General features: G+C 44.9%; 1 protein-coding gene across 1 annotated transcript in view; it reads right to left on the bottom strand.

The window, feature by feature from the left end:
• The window catches only part of LOC131286950 (cadherin-87A), a 63603-nt gene extending 39399 nt beyond the window's left edge, over window positions 1-24204 (bottom strand). The window contains exons 1-2 of the mRNA XM_058315960.1: window positions 24144-24204; window positions 3056-3261 (exon numbers count right to left, since the gene is read on the bottom strand). Coding sequence (XP_058171943.1) covers window positions 3056-3261; window positions 24144-24204 — 267 coding nt within the window. The remainder of the gene's footprint in view (window positions 1-3055; window positions 3262-24143) is intronic.
• Between the last annotated feature and the right edge of the window lie 1421 nt (window positions 24205-25625).

Here is a 25625-nt window from a genome sequence, read left to right as displayed (position 1 = left end):
GGCACGACGGAGGAAACATCGCTACGCAAAAGAAAATCCGATTTGATCGCTCAATAGCCAACGGCGTCACTCCACGGTTCCCATCCCAGCGGCCATTAACCCCGGCCCCAGGGTGGGCGGCTGAAAACGCAGCTGATTGTCCCATACTTAAACGCTTTCCATTTCCCCCCCACGGCGGAGGAAAAGAATACGGCAAGAAAGGGAAAATTCCGACAGAGTGCGTGCCTGCATGGGGAGTGTGTTTATCCACCGGAGGACTTCCGTTTCCGAAGGCCACCCAAGACAGTCTGCGCTTTGCGGCATTCGCCTCGCTCGACGTTCCGGGGATGGGAAGCTGGGATCAGTGCAGACTTCCATAAGGATTACATTTTATTGTCAATCTGATAGCTCTTATCGCCTGGAACTGCTGCCCCGCTTACCCCGCCCGGTAAGGCGAGAAGCAAGATGTCGGTGCCGGCTTAAGGCGGGAGAATGAAAAGCGGAACGAATGCAAACCAGTGTGCGAGTATGCTGACGACTGCCTTGTTGCCATTTTTGCACTTGAAGTCGTACCCGGACCGAAGCGTAATTAATGAACCATTTTGAATTCATAAAATATCCTACGGCCAATCCCACCCTCCTGACGAGACCAGCAGTACTGTCTGTGTGTGTGTGTGAGTGTTTGTATAAGAAGTTATTTCAAGCCAAAGGATCAACGAGAGTTCTTTTCCTTGCCTTTCGAAAGGGGTCGAAGAAGTTGGACGCAGACACAGCAGCGCCAAAGATATGGCACGGGGTCGGTTCTACTCAACAGGGCACAATTGAATCGTAAATTGTGCCATGGCTCAACATACCCGGGCCCTAGCGGGCTTCCGGAGCAGGTGCCCGGCCGGTTGTTCCTTCGCCTTCCAATCTCGCACACAGCTCCAACCCGTGCGTATTTTGCACCGGTTCAATTCCCGATTGTTTCCAGCCGACCGCCAACGATGCTTCGTCTTCGCGTTCGCTTAGGGTAAGCTTTTCCGGGGCTGACTTTTCCTGCCTCCAGCAGCTTGACTTCTTGGCTGTTGCTTCCTCCCTTGCTGGTGGAATAAATTCCTAAGCCAGCCTTTCGTTGCCCCGTATCTCCGGTGGCCCATTCGTGTGTACACGCACCACGGAGAGCTGGATAGTCGTTAAGCTCCCAGGAAAAGCATTTCACCGTCGATGTGTGTGTGGGTGTGTGTGTGTGTGTGTGTAGGTGGGTTGAGCACAGTGAAAAGCTGCCAGCGTAGATACGGCCATGGCTTTTGGCAGATTTTCCATTTCACTGTGTGTGGAAGGAATAAGCCCATCGGTTCCGTATTGTGCACCACCAGTGCCCCATCAATAGGGCAAGCGATTTGACGGCGCGGAATCGTTCGGGCGTGCAGGACTTGCTGGCGAATATAATTACCATTATTATTGTTATCACACAGGCAATCACATGTGTGCCGATGTTGTGCGGTTGCGTCGTCATGCTTGCCAACCTCGGGAGGGGCGACGATGGGCGATGGGAGCGGTGCGGTCGGAGGGCATGTGAAAAGCGAATTTCTCCTGTCTTAAGAGATTGTGCACCGGAAGAGGAACGATGTTTTACCCCTTCCACGTGAGCACTCTTTAAGTTATGCTTCAGCAGACGCGTGGGATTATTGAACAGTATAATTGGGGAGGATTTAGTTTAAAGTAAGTTTCTCAAAACGAGCATTCATAGGGGGAAATAGTTTCTTATAAAAATGATTCCTACTATAAAATCATTAATTTGGACGTGAACAGAATAGAAATTGTAACGCCAGAAAATTTTATATTAATATGAAATATCATTCACATTTTTGATTAGTTGAAGATTATTGTGGATATAATGTCATAAGAAAATAAGAGCAATAAATGTCTGCTTTCATGACAGTTTAATATCTATGTTTAAGCCTCTTATAAATTCTATTAAAATAATATTTGAGCTAGCTTTAATTACTTATTGGCATGAGTTATTGCCAAAACGATCTATTTTAATAGTGCACATTACGTCTCTTGTATTAAGTGTGTGTGTTAGTTCACGATTAATGAGATGCTAGTAAACACTAAGCAATTAAATTAAAAGTGATGCTTAATAACAATAATAACATTCAGTTATGTCTTTGGGATTATTCTATTTTGGGAGTGTCTTAAAGTTATAAAAAAAAATGTATACGAAACAGTCTCTCTTTCTTTCATTCCATTCTTCAAATGTTTTTAATAAACTGCTGCATGCTTGAAAATTCAACCGTGTGATTTTATCTATCTCGGCTTTATGGCAACAAGTAAATATAAACTCCATGTTATATCACCATGAACTATACCATTTGAATAAAAGAGTGTCGAATGAGGTGTAAAATCAGGACTTGTTGTGATTAACATAATTATAAGAAGGGAAATAAATATGTTCCCTCATTCAAGCCAAAGTATGCTTCTGTTTGGTTTTTAAACTGTTATGAAAATGATAAAAAGTGTTTTTAAGTGTAAAAAAAAGTCATGTCCCTCTCGTGCCCTCCGAAAAGTCACACAGAAACACACATAAAGTGGAAATCGTGTGGTAGATGGAAATTTATCTCCTGAACATGCACAGATCGTCCGACCGACCGGTAGGCAGCAACCACTCACACTGTTATCACGTCACCTCACAGACGAGCTCGAAAGTGTACGAGTTGACATATGTTTGCATCATTTTCACTAAAGCTTACCAACGGTTTGGGGGGCGGGTTTGTCGGGGAACGAGACAAACTAGCTACCATCGCTAGAAAAGCCAACGGGTCAAACGGGTCCTCGCAAGATTTATGTCTTTTGCCATTAGCTAGCCGGCGTTTGGGCGTCATTTTGCTTGGCGCAAAAGTCACCCCTGCGTTTGGCCCGAGAGAGCCAACTACAATGGCGTGAATCGGGCAATTTTCCTCCGGGAGAAAACGATTTGCGAGGGTAGCTCCCTCTCTCTTCCGCACATACACATACACAGGCACACTATCTCTACCAGTCATGCAGAACACTTGGCAAACGGTACTATTTATGGGCCGCCACGCTTACTTACCTCACGATCGAGCTCCTTGATCACCTGCACGTCGCCGGAGACGGGATCGGCGATGAAGTTATCCGAACCGATCAGACCGAACGAAACGTTACCGCCTTCCGGGTCGTAGCCTTCGAGCCGGTACACGACCGACCCGACCGGCGTCGTCTCCGGCAGGGCCAGGTTGTTCATGTCCTGGGTGAAAATCGGTGGCAGGTTGCACTGACCTGGAAAAGCAGAGGGGAAAAGGAAAGCGCAAACGGTGCGCGTGAGTGTGTATTAACACGTGTTTTATGGCTAATCTAATTTGCTCTATTATTTATGACGCCCGGTAAAAGGCGATAAACTTTATCTGGTCGATTGTTGGAAAGTTCTAAGCCGACGCATCGTTTAAATTTCGCTCGAACACAGCCGGCCGGTGAATCAATTGAATAGCTTAAGAAGCCGAAGGCGAGAGAAGATGTGTTCGTGCCCAAGGCCTTGCTAGTGGGTCGTATACTTTATGGCATCATAAAATTGCTTGCGCAAACTAAACATGAAGATAGCGCATTTGCACCCTCTGAATATCTTTCAAACTTACCCGTAGCATAACAAACTATTTCAATGCTTTCAAGTCATTCGAGTTTCTTACGCAATTCGTCTTATGTTGCACATCGCACATTAAATGTTTTTCGTGTATCAACTAATGGCAAGAATTTTACTTAAGATTCTCATTTCCACACTCGTTCGACTGATGCGCTTAATCCCTGCGAATTTATTTTCACTACACCAGAAACGACAGTTTTCCTCAACAGATTACATGCCATTTATGCTAGTTTTTTTTCGTACGTCTGAATCCATTGCAAAAACTATGCAACAACGATAATGGCCCCGTGGGGATGGAAAGACGCCGACGAATGCTGTTGCAACATTAGCGATGCCGCAACTTTTCTGATTGCTTCCAGCAATCCGGCATTGCGGTAGGTTTTCCTTCCATTTTCTCTCCCATTACGCGGCGCCCATATGTGAGAGGGCAGAACTTTTCTTCACACATTTCTTTCCTTCGGCTTCAGCACCGCTGCACGAAAAACTATGCCCTTGAAGTTTGGGCGCACATTACTTTGGGCGAAATGTTGCTTCTCGTTTGGTGCGGCTTGTAATGGAAAAATAAATTGAAAAAAAAGAATACAACTTTTATGCGGCACTATTGCACGAGTTTTGCTGGCAGCCTGTTCGGTGGTTGCGAGCTGAAATAAAAACGGTATCCTCTGCTGAAAGCGGGTGGAGATGCAAGCGGTCGGCGACGATGAGGGTAGAATGTTTTTATTATGGCAATTTTCCTCCAGCTGCCTCACATCGGTGCACCGTGTGCTTTTTTTCCAGCGTGGAATGAGCGGTGCATGAGTTCCCCGGTGGGAGTATCAGCTGGGCGACATTCGGCCAAGAACAGGTTGAGGAAAACGCTGCCAGCCGAATGAAACACTAGACCCACCCGCTCGGTCAGCTACGTCCCGGTTGAGGAAGAGTTTTCCTTGCTTCACTCACAGTTTGCCGGAGCGATGCTGTTACTTCGGTCGTCATCCGGTTACAAGACCGACCTAAGAGGGTGAAATTTGGGTTCTTGAAGGCGCGGAAGGGTGTACAGAATCTTCATCAAAGTTAACGCCGGTGTTCGAGAGCCGGTTGTGCGAGCAAAACTTTGCCCGAGGTCTTGTAAGTTTTTCGCCTCGGAACAGGTTTATCTTTCACTGCAACTAAACTAGAACCATGGACAGACCAAAGGTGACTGGTTGGGTTTAGGGTGGGTCGGAAGAGAGGGCTGGCGTTCATTAGGACACCATCGGAAGTGGACTTGGTCCGCTTTCGCAACCGGAAGCTAGCCGGGACCCGGGATATGCAGGACACCATAATTTTGCATTTACGGTTCCACCATCTGACAGGTAAGCAGTGGTGCAAATTCTGGTTACGTAAAAGATAACTTCGCTTTGTGGAGGGAGAAACGACAGCCCGCTTACTCGGCACAGATAACATGTTTGTCCTGCCACATTCCTGCGATAACATTGCGGTACGTAAGGAATAACATATTCCAAAACATTCCAACCGGAAACGAATTCCCCTCTGCAATCGTCCATTTTAATAGGCTACAAAATTCCGTTCTCACAAGTTGGAGATTCTAGGAAAGCTTCTTGCAGTTCTAGGAAAGCTTGTTGCTTTCCCAGGAACGTTCGTTGCAAACCGATGAGCCATCACGCACCGAATGCCAATGAAAATGTTTCTTGGGTACTTTTTTTACACGCAAAATGCTCACGTTCGGCCACAAGCGTCACTGGCAGATCAAACGATTTGCTTTGCCGCTCGTGTGCGCCTCGATACCTGTGATGCTGGATCGATACTTATTCAGTTGATTCTAGGAAATTCATTGGCAAATAAAAGTCAATGCATACATTTATTGTGAATATTTCCCGCTTTAGCGCACACCGATATTCGTGTTATTGCCAATCAACGTTCGGCAACCAGAAGCTTACCGCTTCCAAGGAGATGGATTCAATTAATTTGTATAACAATGAATCGTTCACGTTTGATGATTAAAAATGAAATATTGTGAATAAATTATTACTTTGATGTAGTGAACGCTTCAAGATAACAACTCAATCAAAATCATTGGTCAGAAATGAGCTCAATTATTGAACTCATTGTATTTTGAACTGAGCAGTACAAAGAGTAACTGTCCTTTGTAGTATCATATTACATATGAAATCATTAATTATTTTGAAAACAAGTAGTAAACATCAAAAACATGTGTCACAACAGTGGTACACGTTGAGAAAGAGAAGAAATAAAATATTTCAAGAAAAATGTTCTCTGTTCGGTCATGCGTCCTTGTTGTGGTTGCACTGAGCGATGATTATTAATATTCTAAAACACACTGTACAAAAAATAAATGGTGTATCACTCTTTCCGACGACCGTTTTCGTCGAGATTTCATCCTCCACTTCTGCCCACAAAAGGTATACAATGTTATCGATCGTCCGTATGCTTTGTTTGTGAAAAATGGTGTACATTTCCCTGTGTTCCCTCCGCACACGGGTCGGTTAGGATGGAAAACACTTCCTACACGAATACCCGATAGTTGGTATGCGATCAACGTGTTCCACACACTACCCTCAGGCCGCAGGATGTTATTCAGACCACCGTACGAAGACCCTCGAGGGTAGAGGGGGCGGAGGAAGGGGGTGGAAATAAAATAAAAATAAATGTGGTTTGAAATCACTAGAGTGTTGCAACCTTCGGATCTTTTCGCTCCACGTGTTTGCAGCAATTTCCATGTAGATTCCGATGTACGTTACCGTTCGGTACATTCTTCTCCAAACCCTCCACCGACCAAACTCTACGAACAGTCAGGATTCTTCCAATCTCCCCCGCCGAAGAAGTGGGCGAGAATTGGCTCCATTCTTTGCCAAAATCATGCTGAAGGTGGTTGAGAATGGTAGCGATTGCGAAAAACGATACCAAGGATGGTTGGCATGCTGTTCGTGTACGGTTTCATCGTTGACTGTGTGCGCTCAATACGGAGACATTACGATAAGGTGAAGGAGCGAAAGAGGTTAGTTCTGTGCCGGTGCCAATTATTATTATCGTATTATTATTACCCTATATGGTTTCAGCGGGCGGAATTGTGTGAGAGAAAAAGCCAAGTGAAAAGAAAAACACAAATCTTTTTTCAGCCAAGCAAAGGTGCTCGAAAAGGGAACACATTCCTTCGCTGTCCTAGTCGTCGGTGCCAAAAAAGGTTCATCATCGTGCTGATCACGATGCCGACGATGATGATGATGATGATGATGATGTTGACGATAACATCGAGAGCGAAGCCAAAACCATGTGAATGGCTCGAGAACATCGAAACGGTTGAATGAGAAGGAAAAAATAAAGAGGGGGAGCCAAAAATCCCTTCAGCCGGAGGCGGGAAGAATTAATTTCAGCCAAATTATGACAGATGGTTATTGCAGTTTTGGTTCCCATTCGGGCACGAAAGTGGCCACCCTCACCACGGTGCGGGAACCTGGCGAGATTGGTTTTATTTTATTTTACTACGTTTGGTCTGTGTTGGTGTTCCTCTTGCAATGATTCTTTTCGGCGCCCCGCTCAACTTCAACTGGGCCAATCGGAATTTGATTTACAGAACGTTGGCACGGGCGTTCGAGCATGTGGAAGGTGTTGGGCGTTCCGTTTAGACGCGTGGATGGTGGAAAACCTGCTACCGGGTGCACGGCACCCCGAGGTGGTAAACGGTGCCAACGGGAGCGAAAACAACGTTCAATTTGTATGTGACACGTGCACGCTCGAGCGACATAACGATATTAGGATCGGCCGGTGCCGCCAGCTTGAACCGGCGAGGGGGTGGTAATGTGATAAAAATTTGGTGTAACTTTGAGTCGTTATAGGCCATAAATGGCAGCTGCTTATGTTTTTTCTTAATGAAAAAAGAAAACCACTCTCGCACGAACACGCTGTAAAGAGACGTGCAGTCTATGGTTTTACGCCAAACATACCGCCACGCAAAACAGCGGTAAGAACTCCATTTTAAGGGCACACACACACGCACACACACAAATGAATAGCATTATGAGATAAAGGAAAACCCATGTCGGCAAGAAAGTTACACGGGTTTCACTGCACGTTAATATGAATCCTTCCTGCCGACGACGGATGGTGAAAAAGGGAGTGCAAAAATTTGTTCCTACACGCTTCCGTCTTACGGAAGAGTCATTGCCTAAATCAATTCACAACCCTCACGGCACACTACGGCGGTGGCAGCGAAAAGCTATAAATCTTGCCCTCATCTTGCACCAGGCCGGGAAACGTAACGGGCCTAATGTTTCGGTTTGGCTTTAGCCGATTCATCCGGTGGCCGACGATTTTTCTCCACCACGATCGCGGTCGAACGGGTCGCGCGGAAGGGAGGATGATTTTTCCACCGGCTGACTCACATGAATCAATCCGAGGGCGGATCGTGATGGCGGCCATGCAAAAGCTCACTTTCTGTTCTTCGTACTTTGTTCGCTTCTTTAGCGAAACGACCCAATTGATGGGACGGATGGTGGAGAACTAGAAGGGATATGAGAACGGATTGCCGAAAAAGGTGGGCCTTGTTCGAACTAAATCAAATCCAAGCTCATTTATAAATGTCGCTACCATCCTTTCCGCGCTCGGAATGAGGTTTGCTCGTGTAAGCGGAAAGTATTATCATTTGTATCAATACCATGTGAAGCTGCCCGATACGAGTGGGATAGCAAACGAGGAGGAAAGAATTTTGGTCTGCGCTGTGGATATTCGTAGATGACTTTTATTCTTCAGGTTGTCTCGTGTAGGCGTAACCTATGCAATACTTCACTGATGATTTTTTCAAAAATCATATACAATCTTATATTAAAAGCAAAATCTTCATTTTTAACGTTAGTATGCATTAAAAAGACAATTTCTAATTATTAGCAGACCGATGCCCTACAATCTTTGCACAAATTATAAACTCGGAATTGTATACTCCTTGACTTCTTTTTCAATATTCAAAACCAAACCCCCACTTTGTGCTCTGTTAACCAATAAGGTTACGCTAGCTGTGTACCAATAAGGTTACGCTAGCTATCTCTTCTTCTTTTATGACTTTTTTGTTATTGACTACCCTGTACCCTTTAAATGGTTGGAGACAAAACAATGAGGAGTTTAGCTTAGATCTTTTGTTTTGAAGTTTTACACTGTTGTGAAAATAAACTTTTTGGAATGCAAAATTATCTTTTTTTTATTTCAACACCTACAAGCAGAACCTGCAACAGTGGCACAGTGTGAAAAACATATTGCACCTACATTATGCTAGAGAAAAATAACAAATATTGCAATGCAACACAAATCGACTCAGCAGTTCTCACTTATCTGCTTTCAAAATAATGAACGTAAACTGAACGAAGGATATTATTTATTTCATGCTTCGTTGTCATGCCAACTTTACTGCACCTCGTTTTCACTGTATTTCAATTTTCTTCTACTGTAACGTTCTTTTGTCTCGGGTTTTAATTTTCTTTCACGCTCGGTGAAAAACAATGAGCTGGAGCTCATGGATATTTTATATTTTTTTATTAGTTTTAAGCGCATGTCGCTGGCACTGTTTCGCATGTTGAGACATTATCGCAGAAACAGAAAGTGCAAAAAACTAACTTCAACTATAAATCAGAAAGAAAAACATTTTCCTGAAGACACCATCTTTTCGCAACAAGAACTTAAAATGTAAGTGTATTCGAAATATTCGGACCAACGGACATGTGAAACAGGAACAAATTTCCCATATGCCACAGCCGTTACCGACATGTGAGAGTTTGAGGAAGTATGCATTTTCCACGTGTTAAATTCTTTTTTTCCCCCACTCTCAACAGTTGGCTGGCAAAATTAAAGAAGAAGCGCTTCAAAAGAAACTCTCCACCCATGACTGGGCGCCTCCATCGGAAGTGTTTGGAGGTGTTTGGCAGTTCAACGCAGGCACGTAGGTGGCACGTAACGGGGTTGAACATTTTTCACACTCTCATGTGTGTACGATATTTTATTTCCTTTTTTTCCATCCATTTTTATGTCCAGAAAAAACATCCTCTGCACAGAAAACGTGTGTTTAAGCGTATTGTTTCTTGCCATTTTATTCCACTTGTTTGCACTTGTGCTCGATAGTGCTTGGCGTGATGTAGACACTGTAGAGTTCTTTTCTACTTTCGTTTATCACTTTGTATGCAGTTTATTTCGGTGCCACTTAGCTTTAGAGGGCGCTCGGGGTGATGCAGGAATAATCTTTGGTATGATTTATGTTTCATTTTTCCGTTGCACATGTTAACAACATTACACTTTATGATACGCCAGTGCTAGTTGGGAATAGTGTTTTTCAATGTAAAACAAAAAACACTCTTTATTATTTTTCCACATTTTCATTTTGTGACACGATTCATGTACCTGCCCAAGCGGTAAAATTATGCATGTGAAGATGGAATGCTCGTCGGTTATAGCAAACATTTAAGTCGAAGAATGCTGACTCGTAATAGGATAAAGAATTCCCAGTCAGTCCCATATAGTTTCTGATGGCTGTACTAAACCATCTTCAAGAACATTTGTGTAGCACGTCGAGCATGGCGCATCCTCCAATGTGCGTCGAAGCACACAATTAGCTCTGCTACGGAGTGGTACTTCACGGAGAGCCAAACGTTCCAAGTTGAAAATACCATAAAAACGGTGAGTCGTTCCTGGTGAAAAAAGGTCACCTTGCCGGAAGGTAATTTGCAACGGCGCATAGTATTTTTTGCGCCCAACTTTGATCCCATGTAAATGATGCCGCGGAAAACATCCGCAAGTGGGAAGCAGAAAAAAAATGTCGAAGTAGCACTCCTTCTCGGCAGGAGTACGAACACTGACGCTTGATTGTGGAGCTCCTTCTTGAGTGGGTCCCATTAGAAACATACGTACACGTATGAGCATGACACATGCGAGTGGGACGGGAGGAATGTAGAAAGCCATATTTCGCATACCGAACAATTTATGCGAAGGAATTTTTCACTTCCACGGCTGGATGTTATTACTAGCAATCGCGAGGCGACCCACACCGTACAGTAATGTTAGTAGAGCCGTTTTCTTCCTCAAACCTCCGAGCAAGCAAAAACGGCTTTACTCTGCAGACTTTCTTCAACCTTCAACCCGCCAGGTTTTTTGATGTTTGGTTGTCGGAAAATCCAGCGCTCTATAACGGTGGTCCGTATATAAGGGTCTATGCATGTTACAGGCAAGACGTGACGTCAAATTGAATGGAAAAGTTTTCCTTTAAAGAGGTTGTTTTTTTTATTTTCAGTTTTCTTCGGCTCTTCCTGCCAATATTTCTTATGAGGTTGTACAAAAAAAGTTTCCCTGAAACTGAAATAAGCATGAAAAGGTTGTAAAGCTGCAAAGGGAGAAGATAACACAATAAGAAAACATTCCAGTTTATACGAGGCAGGAGTTTTCTTAGAGGGTGTTGTTTTTCCTATTAGCTGCTGTAATTTCCTGATAATTTCCCTTCTTAAAATTAAAGATTTGAATATAAAAAAGCCTTTTCGATTCATTTTGAGCTTATCAAAGTTTGTTTTTGTTTTTATAACATGTGATCGAGCTTGCCGTCAGGTCGGTCGCAACCGCTTGTGACCGGAGTGTGCGCGTCTGAGATGGTACGCACGGTACCAACACTCAGTGTGGAGTATTAGCCAGACTGGGACCGATGGGCATGCCAACAGGTCACAGTCTCCCAATAATCTCCAAAACTTATACGATAGAAAACTTGGCGTGCCAGAAGGTGTCCTACAAGAGATACCGTGGGTCGGTCTCTTTACAGGATCTTAAAGCTTTTAAAGTATAACACAAACTTATGTTTTTCTTTTCCAAGTAATCCATCTATTTTCAAATTTCTGAATGAAACGACCCTAATCGGCGACGAGTTGCATTAGTGATGTCTAACTGCGGTTCCCTTGGCAAAAGGCCTGAATGGACTACTCCGTTCAATTCAATACTTTTTTTGCTATACCTCTTCGCCATTCGTTCTGTCCCATTCATGTATCGTTGCCATTCATACGTACGTGGATCAATGCCACTTCGAACTTCGAAGTGCCAATTCGAACTTCGAAACTAATCTAACTAATTCTGGGATTGCCTACATTTCGGCGCAACCCAATTTGAATACGCAACAACATGTTTTCAGTCAAGGAAAAGTATTTTCGTTGTAAAGTTAATTCAATTCACCTTCCTTACATCCCAATAAATTAACCATACACCGCTGCAATGATAAGCGTCTCTCTGTGACCACATTAGCACCGTTCAGCCAACCGCACAAATGGTCTTCTCCGGAACCCGTGCCTCAGTGTGCCCATTTGAGCGCAGACGGAAGCACCGGTTGGGCGGGAAAACGGTTACCCCTGCTCGAACAACATTCGCATGCAAATGAATTAGCTCGAATGTATAATGCTCTCCCGCAGAGCACTATACACCGGCTTCTTCGCAATGGAGGGCCCTGTGAAATTGGCAGGGGGCAAACACTAACAGCTTCCATTGTACCCGCTTTGTCGGCCTCCCAAACAAGAAATAGAGCGTCCCCAGATTGGGTGCCTCGCAGTGGTGCTGCCTGCCTGCCAAAAGATCGGACGGCGAATCGACAGGGTGTGGCCGGAAATTTGGAGTAAATATGCGGAATAAACACATCCGACTGGCATGGCGTCGGAAGCAAACGTACCGAAGTAGGGTTCCCTGCTAAAATACCATGTATGCCAAGGACCGCACAGGAACGCTATCAAGCGGTATCCTTTTACGGAGCAAACGGGATTTGGAAGGTAAAAATAGACGATTGCAACTCTGCTGATGCTCTTTTTTGCTAACAGTTACGATATCGTAAGAAAACCCCAACCGTTTAAAGCATAGAGTGTAATTGACCTATGCGTTATGAAAGCGGAAAAATTCAATCTGTGTGCAGAATACCAGTGATGAGGGAAAGAGAATGGGTGTTATGATGATTGATGTGTACCAAAAAAAGGTTCTTGCATTGTTAGATTTGTCTACAATTGATTGAATAATTGGCAATGCATAAACTTTCTTATTTTTCAGTTAGTTCCAACAAAAGAAGTTTGGCGCCTATTTAAGTTGTTTTAGACATATGGAGGCGCTCGGTGGTTTTCTTCCGACATGGAGGCGCTCGGTGGTTTTCTTGTGACATGGAGGCGCATGGTATTTTTCTAAAAAAAATTTCCAATATGACGTGTTATTGTGAGAGAATTAATTTTACCCTTCTCAGCTTACCGTAAAAATAGCCTCTCCAGTGCCACCCAGTGCTACTCTACGTTTGATCGTTAACCCCGCAGTAAACAGATAAATAATAAAAGGGCTAATGATAACGACAACTGTGGCATTATCTAACGACCTACACGACACGGGCAAGCACCACAATAACTATTACCCGGCCGTAATGTCGCTAATAAACGAACCATACGTTTTACGGTGACTCGCAGACACCTGTGCCATACGTTTGTTAACATATTTATGATTGAACCGAACACGCAGAGAAAAAGAGCCACTCACGATACAACGCTCCAACCCGAGCATCAATACACCCTCCGAGGGTGGCTCGAAATGTTTCCCAATGACGAGCCACTGAGTCGGGTTTAATGGCAAAAGTTTACTGCCAAAAGTTTCGGTGTACGATCGGCGACAGATTGCCGGCATGCGGGTGACATTATTTGACGTTGGCTGGCGTCCTCGCGACTCTGGCCAGACTTTTTCGAAGCCCGAGCCAACGTGCAAACGGAACGGAAGAACATATTTTTCCCCATGGTAAGGTTTTCCCCACCGTTCACATTTGTTTGGTCTCCCGCCGTCGAGGAGCGACCGGAGGAAGCGTGTTATTATTTTCTGGATAAACTTCACCAAATCATGACCATAACTTTTGCGCACCTTGCGCCTACCCGGAGACTAGTCTCCCTTTTATGGCAGAACCAACACATCGATCTGGAAAACCAATCAGTCCGGGTGGCTCATTTCACCCGTACCGCGCCGTACCGACCCGCACGCTTGGGAAAGGCTGGTGAGAATTTATCGTTTCAGGGGAGTTGGCATTCGCGCTGTCGTAAAAACAAAACGTCGCACCAATTTACGGCTCGGGTGATAATTGAATGTGACCTGGAGTGCCGGTGAAGGTAGAATAGCGGCTTAGCGGAACCGAAGAAAAGTTTGGACTACAGGGTAGCACAGAGTTGGTACACCTTTTAGCTGATTAGTGTGAACTTCTGATGTTTGTTGTCTTGCCTTTACGAAGTCGTAACTGGTAGTTTGTTGTTGAGAACTGCATGAAATAGTTGAGCTATCACGTAGGAGATGCGCTGATGTGTTGATGTGTTGCACTCTTGCGGCTTTTATTTTAATGAGAGTGCATAGCATATACTTGAAATGATAGTAAATAAATCATTTTTAATCAATTAACTATGGCATATGCATACACTTTCACAACCTTTTGTTGAACACTCTTCATTTTAAGCAAAACAAAATAGAATGTTACCTGGAAAAATCCTGTTTCGCACAGTCTAGAAGGGAAGTTAATCGATAAATCAGGACCTTGCGAAAACGTGCTTAAAAAAAGATGGAAAACCATCTGTTGTTCCTTTTCTGCTCGATCCTTTGTTTCGAACGATGTTCCTTTCGGTTGCTGGTAAACCGTGTGTGCGAGTGAAGCAACAAAAAGATGGGCTCTCTTATTTTTCGGCCTTCCATACGTCGATGACACGGTTGGCCTTTTTATCTTCTGTCTGTCGATTCGGAATGACACGTTTCAAATCTACGAAAGCGTGTTGTTTTGTCTGTTCGCTTCGGTTGTTTTTTTCGACATCCCCCCCAAAGCTGCCTCTGCTGCGCGCGCCATCATGTGCGACGGCTTCGAGACAAGATGGATTCCGTTTGTCTTCGTTCTATTTACTTTACTGTCACGATTGCCATTTTCCGGAACCCATGCGAAACCATTAGCCACGGCGTGCTAAGCTATGAACAATGCGTTAGGGGTGCGTATGGTGGTGTGGGGGCTGGGGGTGGAGGGGAGGTTTACCTTGAGCCTTCCAGGACCTTTTGCGAAGGTGTTCGGTGCGTTACGCACCGTTTGCTGTTTGTCTTCGGATTGTGCTAATGATGTGCTTTTTCTTCCATTTTCTCTCCGTTTAAAAAACTCGTTCGCCCATGCTTGAAACATTTCGTGAAAGCACTGAAGTGATTGAAGTTTCCCATGAAAAACCTCAACTCGTCAGCGAGGTCGGCATTGAGAAGAAAGGATTCGCGCACAATGGTTCGATTCGAGGTTGTCAGCTTCCTTTATCGGGTGTCTGAGTTTGGGTCAAATTAAAGCAACGATTTCGACGATGCGTGACGTGTGAGGGAAGAGGGTTCGTGAAATGGATGAAACGTTCCACCTTGGGCACATACGTAGTCAGTTGCTTGGGGCAATTCCGTCGAGTCGAATCCTAATGAATATTGATGAACATTATTTACGGCCTCCAGATTAAACGATCGATGAATCAGTAATAGAAGGTTACGCATGCTATGAATTCCGAGTGATTGCAAGTTGTCCCTCCGCTTGGTTCATTCGTTTTGTTTTTTGACAGTTGGTTGTAGAAATTGCAAAACATGACCTTCTAACTAATCATTTGTGTGCATCTGGAATCTGCAAACATTGGCCCACGGTTGGACGGTTCATTGCACGCAATTTTAAATGCTCGTTCCGTTTGCTCTAATTGTATCATGAAGAAAACTTTAACATTTCCATTTTCTTCCTCCATCTCGGCTATCGACTCAGATGTAGTTTAAATTTTCCATCGATAGCAAACGATGTCGAAGCAGCTGCCACAGACATTAGCCAGTGGGAAAGTTCAAAGAATTGATCCGTCTCCCTTTCGTTGCTTCATCGGTCTCCGAGAATGTCTGCAACGGAAGGACAGGAAATTAGAATCCGAACCTTTCGTTCAATTGGATCGTTCTTCGGCGTCTCGGTGGTGGACTCGATGCAGGAGAAAGTTCCTTGCAATTTTACTCATGCATCAGTGGCCACTTCGGAGGTGGAACGTGGACTTTTGGAAAAGAGAAAATTCCAAAATCCGGATAGAAAAGGGGGGAATAAATAAAACGTCCAACTTTCTCCGTTTTCATTCCCTTTTTATGGTCATTTTTGGATGAGTTCATTGCCAGACTGCTACCAGACCAGAGAAACCTAGAAACCACTCAGTTAGTTTAAGCGGTACAAGGTGAAGGACGTAAAGAAAGGGTGACACATACCCGCAACGGAAGCGATGACAAAACTGGATTTTTTATCCATTCTGATCGTTCGATACAATTTAGCAATGTAGGGATACTTTTCTAAGAAAATCCAAATTTTCAAATCAAATCAAATTATATGATAATGTTGGAACGAAAGTTTGTTGATTTATTGCTAAAAAAAATTGAAAAAAAATCAATAAATTTTCTTTCACAGAGCATTAAATGGAATAATGGTTCGAAAATACGTTAGATAAATTTTCCGATCATCATTGCAGAGACAAAAATTACCACTGCGGAATTTTCAATTCAAATTTTGAATGTATATCTGCAAAACTCTGCTACCTGAAGTTAATTCATTAAAGTTTTTTCTAACCCATTTCGTCCATTAGCGACTTTCGTCAGGCAGTCTCCGGTTCGCTGTATGACGTCATCATCGCCACTGAAACCAGGCTGGATGACTCATTGCCCTCTTCATTGCTGTTCGAGGATAGCTTCGAGGTGTATCGCTGCGACCGCAGCTCGATCAACAGTACGCACTCTCGTGGCGGCGGCGTCCTCGTCGCTTGCGCAAGCCAGCTGGTGTCGTCCCGTATTCCACACGCATTCCCATCGCTGGAGCTCCTATGGATTAGGGTGCATCATCAACGGCCCTCTTTCTACATCGGTGTGTGCTACTTGCCCCCTGATCGTAGCTCGTCGGTGCGTTGTCTGGAGGAAGTGATCGAGAGCGTCTCTCGGATCTCCGAGCAGATGAGGCCCGACGACCAACTAGCTCTCTTCGGTGACTTCAATCTCCCAGGATTGTCGTGGCGCCCTGTACCCTCATCGGTACCTAATTACTTTGATCCATACAACGCTGCAGGAGTTCCGTCGCATGCTATCTCCTTCACCGATGGTATGGCATTTAATGGTATGCGTCAAATTTCAGGGGTGGTTAACTCGCTGAATCGACAGTTAGATTTAGTTTTCGTGAATTCGGCCGCATTAGATTCGTGTGCGCATGTAGGTTTGGCGCCGATTCCGCTAGTCCCTGCTGATTCATACCATCCCCCTCTTGAGCTCACCCTGACCGTTATGATCTCGAGTGTTCAGCCTCATGAGGGTGTTAGGGTAACGTCACGGCCGCGTAGGCTAAATTTCCTAAAAATGGATTTCGTTAGGTTAAATAGGTTAATCATCGACTACGACTGGTCGGTGATTGATTCGGAGGACTCATGCAGTGAAGCGGTCATTAAGTTTACTAGCGTTTTATGTTCAATGTTCCCTTTATGTTGTCCTCCTGCTCGCCCTCCTCCTATCCCCGTTTGGTCAGACAGGCATCTTCGCGTGTTGAAGGCGGACATGAAACGCGCAATCCGTATGTATGGTCGGTATCGCTCTCCTTTCTGGAGGCATATCTACAAGCTCGCAGCCTCTGCCTACAGAGGATACAATCGGGCTCGTTACCAGGCATACGTTCTACGTATTCAGTCGCGACTGTCTACTAATCCCAGATCTTTTTGGCGATTGATGAACGCCCGGCGCGGTTTCTCCCGCATTCCCCATTCCATGTCTCTTAATGGAGAGACAGCTTCCTCCCCTAATGGCATCTGTAAACTTTTTGCAAAGCAATTCTCGAGCGTTTTCGTTGACCCGGCTCAGTCGGCTGCCTCTGGCTCCGAGGGCCTTGCTCATACCCCCCTTGACGTCCTCACTTGCGACCTGGTGGAGATCAGCGAGGGTGATGTTTGTGGCGCGCTAGCAAGGTTGAAGCCTTCCTTCTCTCCTGGCCCTGACGGCATCCCTGCGTCTGTTTTACGCAGATGCGGGGCTTCCCTAGCCCCTATCCTGGCGCGTCTATTTTCGCGCAGCCTCCGCGAAGGGGAGGTTCCAGGGCTGTGGAAATCGGCCTGGGTTGTCCCGATTCACAAGAAGGGATGCCACTTATCCCCCGCCAACTATCGAGGCGTCTCCCTCCTCTGTGCCACCTCCAAAGTCCTCGAATCCATCCTACACTCCTCCATCCTCCCCTGCGTGCGCCCGTACATTTCTCCGAATCAACACGGGTTCATGCCTCGCCGTTCGACTGTGACCAATTTGATGACCTTACTGTCCGTGGTTTACCCCAATCTGGACTCTGGGCGTCAGGTTGACGTCATTTACACCGATCTGAAGGCCGCATTTGACAGCCTGCCTCATGGCTTACTGCTGGCAAAACTCGAGCGGCTGGGGATTGGGGAGCCTCTTTACTCCTGGATCAGATCGTTCCTTAGCGGACGGTCTTACTCTGTGCGAGTGGAGGGTACCTTCTCTGATCCGTACATCGGGGTGTCTGGTGTTCCGCAGGGCAGCATCCTCAGCCCTCTCCTGTTCTCTCTCTTCCTTAATGACTGTGTCAGTGTGCTGCCTCCTAATGGGCACTTGCTGTATGCTGACGATGTCAAATTATTCCTTCCCATATCCTCTCCTTCCGACTCCTTACTCCTGCAAGAATCCCTCCACCGCTTCTCTGAATGGTGCTCCGCGAATGGATTGACTCTCTGCACATCCAAGTGCTGTGTCATATCCTTCAGTCGCTCCGCTGGGGTGACCCACTTCGACTACTGCATTAGTAGCGTTGCGTTGTCGCGAGTGTCGGTTGTCAGGGACCTCGGGGTATGGCTTGACGCTGCCTTGTCCTTCCATGTACAGATTGACCAGGTGGTGTGCAAGGCCAACCGTTTGTTAGGGATTATTTCTCGCCTGGCATCGGAAGTGCGGGACCCGCGCTGCTTGATGGCGCTTTACTGCTGCTGGGTCAGACCGATCCTCGAGTATGCTTCCGTGGTATGGACCCCAGCAGGTGTCACCGCCTTGGGAAGGTTGGAGGGGGTGCAGAGACGCTTCACGCGCCTGGCGGTGAGGCGTCTTCTCGGCTACAATGCCTCCTCCCTCCCGCCTTACGAGTCGCGGTGTCAATTGTTGGGGCTATCCACGATTCAGACTCGCCACCGGAACGCTCAGGCTATTTTCATCGCCCAACTTCTCCTACACTCCACTGACGCTCCGGAACTCCTCTCTCATATCCCTCTATATGTCCCTTCCCATAACCTTCGGGAAAGGCCTCCTCTCCTTATTCCCACGCGCCGTACGCGTTTCTCCCAAAATGATCCTTTTATCCGCGCCATGTCTTCCTTCAATAGCTTTAGTCACCTGTTTGACTACAACGTCTCCATCCCTTCCTTTCGTTCACGTCTTAACAACTCCCTCATGTAATCTATCCCTCTCCTCCTCTTGTGCTTGGTCTTCTTGTTTTAAGTGTATCTATAGTTTAAGAAATACTTTGTATAGCCCGCGTGGCAAACAATGTAAAATAAATTGAAATTGAAATTGAAATTGAAATTTACATTCCTACTTGGTGCAGAAACACGTATAAGCCCATCGTTTGCCCATTCAAAACCGGGCCATAGCGTGTGTGTTCGTGCGGAATCACCATTTGGCTGCCATGGAGTTGCCAAAGAGTAAGCCAATGCTAAAATGGCCCCGCTAACCAACAACAAAGCTGATAGCGGGCAGCTTATGACTGCGTTCTCATGGCGAGATCTACCACGGGCAGGACAGTGAGGGTATTTCATTTCGTTTTCAGTGCCGAAATTGCGCCGACATTCCCACCGCGAAAGCGATGTTGGCTGGTGGACGTCAAAAACCCGGGGAACCACTAAAAGCGACTGTTACAGGACCCACATACGCTTACCCATGCATTGTAGTGGGACGGCGAAATGCATCAGTGCCTTCGAATGGTACATTATTTTGGCTGGCAGCTGGCTGCTCGGTACCGGATGCTCTGGCTACCGTTGGCATGACGTAGGGTTCATAAAACCACGCGCATTTCTCATATTTTCAGCACCATGTGAGTGTGTGTTTGTGGGAGAGTATGAAGTTGGCGGAAGCAGTTGGTGCAAGTTGCGGGATTTAATTAAATTTAATTCTGCAATTTGTGTCACTGTTATTGTTTGCTTTGTTTAGCTCTAGCAAGCGCGTGGCCGTGGATGCACCATTTTGACATATGGTTTTTCTTGAGAATTCGGTATCATATTTCAAAAGTTGGGTACTTAGTTTATGGCTTTCCCAACCGGAGGTAGGTGTGAAACACTTGATTTAGCTGGTTGGTTGGATATATTTTTCAATGCTGAAAAAAATATTTTTAAATTAATAAAAACTTCTTCCACCACCTAACACATTTTGCATCGAATTTGACTCAATTTCAGATGAACCGGTAACAACATAACACTAAAGAAATTCTACCCCCATTACCGGAAACGTACAACCAAAAGTGAATGCTCATTTTCCATGTGTCCACTGGACGTTAAATAGAGTGCGAACAGCGGGACAAAGGAAGAGTGATACAAACACCCAAAACCTCAAAAACCCGAAAAAAGAGCGGTTACGCGTTCACACAGCGATAGCCCATCGGGACTGGAACGACCATCTACACGATGCTGGTTATCATCATCAACATCATTTTCATCGTCACCGCACGATGCTGTCGGTTGACGTGTCATGTCCATCGTTTTTCGCCTGAGGAAAATTCTTTTCGTCTATTCGCAGGCTTACTGTAGCGTCACTTGAACCAGTGCCAATTTGGTACGTTGGAGAGTGAAATCTCATGAGGGGAGTGAAAATAAAGAAGCAACCAGGAAACCGGACTGAGCTCAAAATGGTTGTTGATAAAAATAAAATGTTAACAAATGTTCTGCAACGCAATACATGTCGAACGAACTGAATCGATATGATGTGATTTATTGTATATGACGTTTAACATGGTCATATTATTTACAGACTGTTGAATTTGTTTGTTCGTGTTAAGCGAAACATTTGCTGCTATCGTGAATGGTTTCGATTTCAATCGTAAGCATGAACTTGTCGAAAAGTGTTCATTTGAAGTTTATTTCCTTCATTTCCTTCTGCCTATCGCGATAGAAATCCTAAAGCATGTTGTATAAAAGTTGTCAAACCATCGACAGCGTTTTCTCGATCAAAATGATCTCGACAGGTCCGGGCTTAACGAGAGCGATTGCAAGTGCATTTGCAAAAATGTTTCCTTTTGTAAAGTGATTCAACGAAGGCGTATAAACATTTATTTCATGTTTTATAGGATATGTTCCATTATCAATTGTTTAATCTTAAAACTTAATTGCATAAATTTCTGCGATGTTGCCCCATGGATCGATGGAATTTACTTTTGAAAATTGAGCATTGATAATCACGAACGTCGAAGAAATCTTGTTTAACTTTTACGCTACTGCACACACCAATTTTACAAAACACAGCAACCACAACCTGAAAAGAAAAACCGATTTGACAGATGGCTGCTAGACTATTCGATCGAAAGTTTTCTGTTTCGATTATTCCTTCGATCATGACTTGTGGTCCCCTGGTTTCGTGATACCACTTTTTTATACCACATCATACTGCGGAACATAGTGGTAACATCGAACACAGATTGTCTTTTTATAAGCATTGGGTTGTTTCACAAATTCTGTAGGGAGTACAGTTAAATGAATTTAAAGGAAGATAAAATCTGGTATATGAGATTTTTTTTTCAAATTTTGTCGTGCGCTCAACAACATACCAAATCTCAAACAGAGATGTGTTTGTTTTATCACACTAACTATACTTGTAATCAAACCACTCTTAGCCAGATTTTAAGATAAACTATCTTTTGTTAGAGTTTTCATTAAATCATGAATGTTTAAAAATTTCTTTTCTTTTTCATAAACAAATACAACCCTTAACTGATTGGAATAATTCATTCGTTTTTATATAAAATTTAAAAACACGTATGTTTCGTTGTTATAACAGAATAATTTTTGGTTGAAGCTGTAGAACAAATTATACATCAAAAAGTGTAACGATAATGTCCTTACTCTTTTTCAAAACCATTTTTTAAAAACAGATTTCACCCATGATGAAACTTTCTCTACGGTTTGTCAATGGTATGAAAAATGTTTCGCAAAGTTCAGCCAACCAATGCAGGTGCTTTCGCATGAAAAATTATTCGGGTCGAGGTGGGCCTTAAAAGGTACGACTTCGAGGTAAATTTACCTCTGAACGAGAGTGACATGAGGTAGTTTTGTGTTTCGATGTTCTTACAAATTAAAGTGCGCTTACGTAACTTTTGAATCCGGGAGAGAAGTTAAATTAAATTTCAGCAAAAAAGTCTGAAACTCGCAGAAAGCCGGTAATACATTGAAGATGAAATAGGACCAACTAGAGCGGGGCAGACTTACCGGTTCCATCGAATTATGCCTCTCGAGCAGCTTCGAGTCCGTACAGTTCACATTACACCACCGAGCTCAACGATGTAAATTCCTTTAACCGGAAACCAACGGAGCCTAGAATCTGAAGATCAGAATCCACGGGTGCAGCGGATGTTTCCGGGGCTAACTTCGTCCTACGGAAAGCCACCGCTTTCCCTCTACGGCCGATTTCACCGACCGTGGCCTACCGTGAAGGATGGAGCAACTTTTTCACAAATTGGATTTGCCGAAACAGCCGACAAACGATGCGGATCTCGAGCGGCATACGCAATACGCGCGATCCTTCAATCTACGGAAACTCTTTTGGGTCGGGCTACAGAAGCTACAGAAAAGCAAAACGACGCATTAGGTAAGAAGAAACCGACGAGGTAATATTTCGCGCAACGGTGACAATGGGAAATACTTTCTGCCGTTTGCCAACAGCCGACGGCTCGTGTGCCCGGGAGCTACCCCGTCGTGAGCTAGGTGTCAATTTATGGAGGATTTTTATTAGCCTCCGCATTTGTCTGTAGCATGCAAATGAAAATGAATGCTTTATTGCGAGGGATGTTTGCTGTAGGTTTGGTTTTATTGCAAACAAGGTGGTTTAGAAGAGCATAACAAGGTTTTAATCAAAAATTTTACAAAACAATTTTTGCAATTTTGATATAAAAGGATGTTTAACACAACCTTAAATCTTCAACTTGATAGCAACTGAGCAATTTGAATAATTAAAATAACTATGTTCTCATTTTAAAATCAAATGTTTCTTCATTTTTTCCCAATCCTATCCTTTTTCAAAATCCAAGCAAATAATAGTTATTATTATATTTCATGCTTGCGATCAAAAACCTTCAACAGTGAGTCTTGCATTGGCCATCCAGGTCATGACCGAGTAATCTCTTCAGCTAATCGCATTGTACACACCTTCATATCCTCACAAGCCAACCGGCGGTGAGGCAAGGTCGAAAGAACAGCCAAGATGCTCCTTCGAAATGTTGGAAGAAGTCTTCGTGCAAACAACGCCACACAAATCACACCGTCCCAGCGCCACGGTTTTCCTTTTAAGGACCACCATGAAGCCATTCTCCGGAGCCACTCGTTTTCCGAGCCACCCGTCACGTTAACGGCCGAGGAAAAATGAAAAAGGTGACATACACTCCCATTCGGAAGCGACCGACGTCAGCTACGGGGAGGACGCGCGCGAAGCGAAGAAGCTAAAGTAAATAATTCAAGCACGTGAATGACATGCACCTTTTCCCGTTCTTAACAGGTTCGGTTCTTCCCCGCCCCCGTTACGGTCCGGGTTTGCGGCGAACGACCCTTTTCGTCATGCCAAAACGGCGCGGCGGGGATGGTGGCGTACAATAAAATGAAACCGCAGCCCCATGACATACTGACAAACACACCCTCCCACCAGCGTCTTTGGCGTTCCTCTCCAACAACAACAAGTTTGACTTGAGTAAAGCATAACAAATAAACACGACTTTTGACCTCCGGTGCGCGTTCGCTGTTTGCGGCCCGCGCAACCGACGAGCTGCCAAACCAACGCGCCAGACAACTTGCGGTGTCAGTTCCGGTTGTCGAGTTGTTGGGCAATTTTTGGACAAAGGGAAGAAAATGTTCGTCCACCACCCGCCCATCCTGCAGCATCTGTCAGCGAAAGGTTAAGCCGCTGTTCGTGGTCGAAGCATACGCAGCGTCTTCGGGATCCGCTCAGGATCTGCAACAATGGCAATAATAAACCTGTCACTTCATTTGCCCGCAACATCTCGCTTCGGGTGGCGGTGCGCGTTGGTGGCGACGAACGTTTCACGGAGGTGGTGGTTTGCCACTTGACACTTGGCAGACTGGTCACGAGCGAAACAAACGAGCGTGGATGCTATTTTTCTCTGCGGCCGGGCCACCTTCGCTGCCCCGCAGCCCACATCATCGGCAGGACTGCGAAGGTCGACCACCTACGCCGGATTCGAAGATTGTCTCCGGCCCCGACCGGCGGACGATATGACGATGAGAAAACGGAAGCAGAATTTATTACTTACATGGTTCGAGCAGGAGGCCAATCGTCAGGACCAACAGCAAGGTTTTCCATCGGGGTAACATTGTTCCCCGTGCTTCCCTTCGGCTGGACAACACGTTTATTCTGCAACGGAAGATAGAGAAAAAAGCGAGAAAAACAAACGGAAAGGATTAGTACGTGTTCGTTCGTTTGGTTGAGTACCTTTTTCCGGTTCAGAAGTTCGTTCGAACTCATACATTCGTTCGCGTCGTTGGATACGTGCACTCAAACCATCTCATACCGATGTCACCTAAGAACAACCCCCCCACCCCACACGATCATACCAGAGTGGCATGGAATGCGAACAGGATGGCACCTGGTAGCTGGTCGAGCAAAAGTTTTTCAATATTTATACTAATTTTATTGTCCTAGAGCGTAGCACGTGTGCCCGAGAACAAACGAACCAGCTTGTCCAGCTTGTCCGATGGGAAAGTATGGACACTCGATATTGCTGAACCCAATTGTGGATATGGATGTCCAACCCGCCCACCCTTTAAGCGCCACACTCGGCCCTGTTGAGCCCCATCGCTGTCGGTTCACAACTACACACATCACTCCTTAATCAATACCACCTCGTGGCATCCGGAAAGGAACATCCATTTTCTTCCGGTTCAGTGGCCTCGGTGTGACGCAGCATGTGGGAGGATTATTACTTTCTTTTCGTTTTAGGATTTTGTTACAAGTTCCATTACAAGAAGTGGATCTTCGGCGGTCGGAGTTGGGCTTGGAGCGAACATTGTACGTAAAAGTTTGCAGCTATCCGTTCGCTTCCGGGATGATTTTCCTCTCACATGGCCCATGGGAAATCTAAAAAGAACACGTGACCATTATCCCGCACTCGTCCATATTGCGAGTGTGGTAGAACAGGCTATCTTCTAGCTATTGCATTTAGATTTTCTGTTCTTTGAGTATGTGCAGATCTTAAACCTAGTAGCAAAATAATGATATTTTCTATCAAGAATAATTTTATGATTTTTGTGTTTATTCAATACTTAGTAGTAAAAAAAGGGCAAATGAATGCATGTAATTTTTTTCAAAATAATTTCTAATTGGCAAAATTAAATATCATTTTGTATTTTGTATCTTTTAATGATATTAAATGTTGGGGGTCCGCGACAGCCGAGCGGTAGCGCCGGTTAGAAAATCGTCCCATGAGCGCCGGGGCTCACCACCTCGACGGCGTGGGTTCGAATCCCAACCGAGACCGGACCTCCCCCTGTACGAGAGGACTGACTATCCACGTACGACAGGGAAACAAGTCTCGTAAGCCCTTAACGGGCAGGCATGACCAAGAGGTCGTTACGCCAAGAAGAAGAAGAAGAATGATATTAAATATCATTTTGTATACAGTGTATGTACATACACTATAGTGTATGTACACTATAGTGGTACAACCATACAATTTAAAATAGACGAAATTGACGTAAAACATTAATAAACGCCGATTTATATAACTGCAAAATTT

Source organism: Anopheles ziemanni, chromosome 3 (assembly GCF_943734765.1).
Source record: "Anopheles ziemanni chromosome 3, idAnoZiCoDA_A2_x.2, whole genome shotgun sequence".
NCBI lineage: Eukaryota > Metazoa > Arthropoda > Insecta > Diptera > Culicidae > Anopheles > Anopheles ziemanni.
The sequence above is the reverse complement of the archived record's forward strand: the minus strand, read 5'-3'. Positions and strand labels throughout refer to the sequence as shown.